We start from the raw sequence: 7,212 nt of genomic DNA, 5'->3' as shown, positions 1-7,212 counted from the left end.
TCTATTAGATCCCCCCACTCATCCTTCTAAACTCCAGTGAATACAAGCCTAGTCTTTTCAATCTTTCCTCATATGACAGTCCCGCCATCCCAGGGATCAATCTGGTGAACCTACGCTGCACTGCCTCAAACCCAGACACACGTGCCCCAGACACACGTAAACATAGAAACATAGAAATTAGGTGCAGGAGTAGAGGCCATTCGGCCCTTCGAGCCTGCACCATTCACCATTCAATGTGATCATGGCTGATCATCCAACTCAGTATCCCGTACCTGCCTTCTCTCCATACCCCCTGATCCCCTTAGCCACAAGGGCCACATCTAACTCCCTCTTAAATATAGCCAATGAACTGGCCTCAACTACCCTCTGTGGCAGAGAGTTCCAGAGATTCACCACTCTCTGTGTGAAAAAAAGTTCTTCTCATCTCGGTTTTAAAGGATTTCCCCCTTATCCTTAAGCTGTGACCCCTTGTCCTGGACTTCCCCAACATCGGGAACAATCTTCCTGCATCTAGCCTGTCCAACCCCTTAAGAATTTTGTAAGTTTCTATAAGATCCCCCCTCAGTCTTCTAAATTCTAGAGAGTATAAACCAAGGTCTATCCAGTCTTTCTTCATAAGACAGTCTGACATCCCAGGAATCAGTCTGGTGAACCTTCTCTGCACTCCCTCTATGGCAATAATGTCCTTCCCTCAGATTTGGAGACCAAAAACTGTACGCAATACTCCAGGTGTGGTCTCACCAAGACCCTGTACAACTGCAGTAGAACCCTCCCTGCTCCTATACTCAAATCCTTTTGAGTACCCCAGACACACGTACCCCACAGACACACGTGCCCCAAAATTCTTAAGGGGTTGGACAGGCTAGATGCAGGAAGATTGTTCCCGATATTGGGGAAGTCCAGGACAAGGGGTCACAGCTTAAGGATAAGGGGGAAATCCTTTAAAACCGAGATGAGGAGAACTTTTTTCACACAGAGAGTGGTGAATCTGTGGAACTCTCTGCCACAGAGGGTAGTTGAGGCCAGTTCATTGGCTATATTTAAGAGGGAGTTAGATGTGGCCCTTGTGGCTAAGGGGATCAGGGGGTATGGAGAGAAGGCAGGTAAGGGATACTGAGTTGGATGATCAGCCATGATCATATTGAATGGCGAATGGTGCAGGCTCGAAGGGCCAAATGGCCTCTACTCCTGCACCTATTGTCTATGTTTCTATGTTAAAGGGGCTAGTGAAGTCAGGGGATATGGAGAGAAGGCAGGTACGGGATACTGAGTTGGATGCATTTCGTTGTCTCTGTACTGTACACTGACAATGACAATTAAAATTGAATCTGAATCTGATGATCAGCCATGATCATATTAAATGGCGAATGGTGCAGGCTCAAAGGGCCGAATGGCCTCTACTCCTGCACCTATTGTCTGTGTTTCCATGTTTCCTCTCCTCTCCTCTCCTCCCCTCCCCACTCCTCTCCTCTCCTCCCCTCTCCTCTCCTCTCCTCTCCTCCCCCCTCCCTCACCCTCCTGCACCTATTGTCTATGGACAGTAAATGCCCCAACCCTACGCTGTACCTCTAAAGTACGTTTCCCTGCGTTATATCGACGGGCTCAACGCTGGTGAGGGTATTTAGGGCTGCATCACAGCGCCAGAGACCTGCGTTCCATCCTGACTTGGGCTGCTCTCTAATTTCTATGTTTCTATGTAAACCGTGAAGTTTTAAACCATCTCCTCACAAGCATGAGATCTATTCGCCATCATTCCTCTCCACCACCCCCCACCCCCCCAGCTTCCCCGAGGCCTGGTGAGGGGGGGGTTTGGACACCGACGGAACCCTGCCCCCCCCCCCCATCCCCGCCCCACCCCCGCACCTGTGTACAGATGGTAGAAGGGCCACCACAGAGCGCTGTTGGGAATGTAGGTCATGAGAGAGGCAGCGTAACCGCGGTAGAACCCGCGCGGACCGTCGAGGCGAGCGATGCCCAGGACCACGTCCTTGGTGTTGCCGATGAAGGGCCTGCCCGGCGAGGAGGGGGGGGGCTGGCGCGGGGGAGACGAGGCCTGGAACCGCCCCATGGCCTGGCCCTGCACCATCAGGTGTTGGGACACCACGTCGATGGGCACGGTGATGGTCTGGGCCACCAGCGATGCCGCCCCTCCGGCCACCACCGACTTGACCACGTTGCTGCTGCTGCGGCGCGAGAGGTAGGTGCGGGTCAACTCGTAGGTGGTGACGTAGCACTGGCCGGAGATCAGGGTGAAGGTGTTGACCAGGAAGCCCCGGTACAGGCCCGGCATCCCCTCCGCCCGCACGATCTTGGCGAAGGCGTCGAACGTTCCCGTGTACAGGCTCTTGCCCTTCTGCACCTGCAGGCGTGTGCGGATCAGGGTGAACGGGTAGATGCTGAGGCGGATGGCCATGGTCATCAACACCCCGAACAGGTAGAACTTGCGCTTGTCCATGTCTTCCCACTCGATAATCGGCACGTTACGCTTGTTCTCCATCGCTCACGCTCCTGGGGGCTGCAGGGGTCAGAGAGTCAAGAGTCAAGAGTCAATTTAATTGTCATTTGGACCCCTGGAGGTCCAAACGAAATGCCGTTTCTGCAGCCATACATTACACACAAATAGACCCCAGACACAACATAATTACATTTTACACAAACATCCATCACATTGCTGTGATGGAAAAGGCCAAATAAACTTATCTCTCCACTGCACTCTCCCCCCCCCCCCCCCCCCCCCCCCGATGTCAGAGTCAAAGTCAAAGCCCCCGGCTGGTTAGAGGTTAGAGGTCAACATACTCCTGCGGGGAGGTGGGGGCAGAGCGGAGGGAGGGTAGATGTGCAGAGAGAGAGAGAGAGAGAGAGAGGGGAAGGGGTCAGGGCGGGGGGGGCAGGGGTCAGAGCGGGGGGGCAGGGGTCACGGCAGGGGGGCAAGGGTCAGGGCGGAGGGGGGCAGGGGTCAGGGCGGAGGGGGCAGGGGTCAGGGGGCGGGGGGGTCAGGGGTCAGGGCGGAGGGGGCAGGGGTCAGGGCGGGGGGAGCAGGGGTCAGGGCGGAGGGGGACAGGGGTCAGGGCGGCGATGGGGGGGCAGAGCGAGTCAGAGCGATGGGGGCAGGGGTCAGGGGCGGGGGGGCAGGGGTCAGGGCGGAGGGGGCAGGGGTCAGAGCGGGGGGGGGCAGGGGTCAGGGCGGAGGGGGGCAGGGGTCAGAGCGGGGGGGGGGCAGGGGTCAGGGCGCGGAGGGGGGTGCAGGGGTCGGGGGCGGGGGGGGGGCAGGGGTCAGAGCGGGGGGGGGCAGGGGTCAGAGCGGGGGGGCAAGGGTCAGGTCAGTTCGGGGGGGCAAGTGGTCAGAGAGGGGGGGGCCAGGGCAGGGGTCAGTGTGTGGGGGGGGGCAGGGGTCAGAGCGGGGGGGGCAAGGGTGTTCAGGGTGGGGGGGCAAGGGGTCAGGGCGGAGGGGACAGGGGTCAGGGCGAGGGGGCAGGGGTCAGGGCGGAGGGGGGGCAGGGGTCAGAGCGGGGGGGGAAGGGGTCAGGGTGGGGGGGGCAGGGGTCAGGGGGCGGAGGGGGGGAGGGGTCACAGCAGAGATCAGACTGCAATCCGCATCCCTGGGCAGAGACTACGTACGGGGCACAAAGGGGGCGGAGAGGGGATGGGGGGGGGCAGGGGGGGCAGGGGGCAGGGGTCATTGCAGAGGGCAGGGGGGGGCACAGGTCAGCGCGGAGGGCAAGGCAGAGGTTAGAGGGCAGACCAGAGCACATTTCCTCAGAGGTCAGAAGGGGGGGGATCAGCGGTCAGAAGGTGGGGGGGTGAGAGGTCAGAAGGTGGGGGATCAGAGGGTCAGAAGGTGGGGGAACAGAGGTCAGAAGGGGGGAATCAGAGGTCAGAAGGTGGGGAATCAGAGGTCAGAAGGTGGGGGATCAGAGGTCAGAAGGTGGGGAATCAGAGGTCAGAAGGTGGGGGATCAGAGGTCAGAAGGTGGGGGAACAGAGAGGGTCAGAAGGCGGGGGGGAACAGAGGTCAGAAGGTGGGGGGATCAGAGGTCAGAAGGCAAGGTGTGGGGGAACAGAGGTCAGAAGGTGGGGGATCAGAGGTCAGAAGGCGGGGGAACAGAGGTCAGAAGGTGGGGGATCAGAGGTCAGAAGGTGGGGGATCAGAGGTCAGAAGGCGGGGGAACAGAGGGTCAGAAGGTGGGGGATCAGAGGTCAGAAGGCGGGGGAACAGAGGTCAGAAGGTGGGGGATCAGAGGTCAGAAGGCGGGGGAACAGAGGTCAGAAGGTGGGGGATCAGAGGTCAGAAGGGGGGGGGGTGAGAGGTCAGAAGGTGGGGGGGGTTCAGAGGTCAGAAGGTGGGGGATCCAGAGGTCAGAAGGTGGGGGATCAGAGGTCAGAAGGGTGGGGATCAGAGGTCAGAAGGTGGGGGAATCAGAGGTCAGAAGGTGGGGGATCAGAGGTCAGAAGGTGGGGGAATCAGAGGTCAGAAGGTGGGGGATCAGAGGTCAGAAGGTGGGGGATCAGAGGTCAGAAGGTGGGGGGGGGGTGAGAGGTGAGGTTGAGGACAGACACAGACACAGACAGTCCCAGGGGAAGGAAGGCGGGAGGGCGGCAGAGACAGGGGTGGGGTGGGGGGGACGGGGGGGGGGGACTGGGGGGGGGGGGAGTCCGCGTCTCTCACCGGCTGCAGGACCGTGTGTGTGTCCCCGCTGTTGCCGCTGTGTCGCTGCCCGGGGCCGGGGCCCGTGTGTGGGGGGGGAGGGTGGAGCCGCTGCCCGGGGCCAGGGCCCGTGTATGTGGGGGGGGAGGGCGGGGGTGGAGGAGCCGCTGGGCCCACTGGCCCCGCTCACTGACACAGGAAGTGTTGTGTGTGTGTGTGGGGCCCTGGCCCCGCCCCCTCGCACTTTACCCCGTCACGTGTGCGGGGGATGGAGGAATCTGACGACACGTGACACGGGCCCACTTTCGCCCTTTACCCCGTCACGTGTGCGGGGGATGGAGGACTGACGACACGTGACACGGGCCCTGGAACCTGGACCCGCCCTTCACCCCGTCACGTGTGTAGGGGGATGGAGGAATCTGACGACACGTGACACGGGCCCTGGGCCCCCTATTCTCCCCATCACGTGTGCGGGGGATGGAGGCCTGACGACACGTGACACGGGCCCAGGGGCCCCGCCCTCTCCCCGTCACTCACTCACTCACCGTCACGTGTGTAGGGGAGGATGGAGGCCTGTGACGCCACGTGACACGGACGTTGGGGCCCCGCCCTCTCCCCGTCACTCACTCACTCACCGTCACGTGTGTAGGGAGGATGGAGGCCTGTGACGCCACGTGACACGGACGTTGGGCCCCGTCCCGCTCAAAGATCTTATAGCGAAGTTTGAACTGACAGATTTATGAATCTGACCCACACAAACTGTTGCCCCGCAACATTGATTACAGTGCGAGTCGGGTCGGGTCAGGTAGGCTCAGGTTGCTAAAATGGGCGTGGAAAATGCCCAGGATCCCCTCCATAGCTACTACACGTCAGCCCATTGCATTTAGCAGGAGCGGGCTATCTTGCTCCGCTATAAGATCTTTGGTCCCGCTCACTCACTCCCCGTCACGTGTGTAGGGGGATGGAGGCCTGTGACGCCACGTGATGCGGGCGCTGGCCCCCGTCCCGCTCACTCACTCCCCGTCACGTGTGTAGGGGGGGGATGGAGGACACTGACCCTACGTGAGACGGCCCCCCCCCACGTGACGTATGTAGGGAGGGACTAACGACGCGGGCGCTGGGCTCCGCCCCTCTCCTTCCCTCACCCATTCCCCGTCACGAGTGGAGGGGGATGGCCCCGCCCCCCTCACTCAATCCCCGTCACGTGTGTAGGGGGGGATGGAGGCCTGTGACGCCACGTGATACGGGCGCTGGCCCCACTCCCCGTCACGTGTGTAGGGGGATGGAGGACGCTGACTACCCCCCCCCCCCCCACGACGTATGTAGGGAGGGACTAATGACGCGGGCGCTGGGCCCCGCCCCTCTCCTTCCCTCACCCATTCCCCGTCACGTGATACGGGCGCTGGCCCCACTCCCCGTCACGTGTGTAGGGGGTTGGAGGACGCTGACACTACGCGATACGGGCCCCCCCCCCGTCACGTGTGTAGGGAGGGACTAACGACGCGGGAGCTGGGCCCCGCCCCCCGGGCGACCAAGATGGTCCACGCCAAACCCAAAATGGCGCGGGTCGGTCAGGGGCCATTTTAGTAACCGGCTCCACACACACACACACACACACACACACCCCGTCACAGCGGAGTACAGACACGAGCGCGGGGACACCAACATCCCCGTCTAAATAAACGTTCTGGGGTAAAAATCTGCTCCTCATTTTCACAATTGTAATTTATTAACAGAAACTTTGGTGTAGGGGTCAGGGTCAGGGTCAGGGTCAGGGTTAGGGTCAGGTGGTGAGGGTAGGGGTTAGGGTTAGGGTTAGGGTTAGGGTTAGGGTTAGGGTTAGGGTGAGGGGTAGGGTTAGGGTTAGGGGGGGAGGGGGGGGGTAGGGGGAGGGGTGAGGGGGGGGGGTGGGGGAGGGGGGGGGGGGGGGGGTGAGGGGGGGGGGGGGTGTGAGGGGGGGGGGAGGGTGAGGGTGAAGGGGAGGGTGAGGGTGAGGGGGAGGGGCAGGGGGGGGGGGGGGGTGAGGGGTGAGGGGGGGGGGTGTGGGGGGGGGGGGGGGGGGGAGGAGGGGGGGGGGGGGTGCGGGGGGGGGGGGTGGGGAGGGGGGAGGGGGGGGGGGGGGGGGGGGGGGGGGGGTGGGGGGGGGGGGTGGTGTGGGGGGGGGTGGGTGGGGGGTGGGGGGGGGGGGGGGGTGGGGGGGGGGGGGGGGGGGGGGGGTGGGGGGGGGTTGTGGGGTGGGTGGGGGGGTGGGGGGGGGGGGGGGGGGGGGGGGTGGGTTGGGGGGGGGGGGGGTGTGGGGGGGGGGGGGGGGTGGGGTGAGGGGGGGGGGGGGGGGGGGGGGGGGGTGGGTGAGGGGGGGTGGGGGTGAGGGGGGTGGGTGTGATGAGTGGGGGTGGGGGTGTGAGGGGGGGGTGGGGGTGAGGGGGGGGTGGGTGAGGGGGGGGGGGTGTGAGTGGGGGTGGGTGTGGGGGGGGGGGTGGTGTGAGGGGGGGTGGGTGTGAGGGGGGGTGGGGTGTGAGGGGGGGGTGGGTGTGAGGGGGGGGTGGGTGTGAGGGGGGGGTGTGGGTG

At 63.0% G+C, this 7,212-nt stretch overlaps 1 protein-coding gene across 1 annotated transcript; it reads right to left on the bottom strand.

Annotated features, from left to right (window-relative positions):
* Positions 1–1,855: 1,855 nt before the first annotated feature.
* On the bottom strand, positions 1,856–5,564 carry LOC129693820 (solute carrier family 25 member 44-like; the record flags this gene model as incomplete). Its single annotated transcript, XM_055630574.1, has 2 exons — positions 5,272–5,564; positions 1,856–2,515 (listed from the first exon to the last, which is right to left on the bottom strand). A coding segment is annotated over exon 2 (642 nt), but the record flags the coding sequence as incomplete, so codon positions are not given.
* Between the last annotated feature and the right edge of the window lie 1,648 nt (positions 5,565–7,212).

The sequence above is a fragment of the Leucoraja erinacea genome, unplaced genomic scaffold (genome assembly GCF_028641065.1).
Source record: "Leucoraja erinacea ecotype New England unplaced genomic scaffold, Leri_hhj_1 Leri_434S, whole genome shotgun sequence".
In the NCBI taxonomy this organism is placed as follows: Eukaryota; Metazoa; Chordata; class Chondrichthyes; order Rajiformes; family Rajidae; genus Leucoraja; species Leucoraja erinaceus.
Note: the sequence above shows the minus strand (reverse complement) of the source record. Positions and strands in the feature narration are given on the sequence as shown.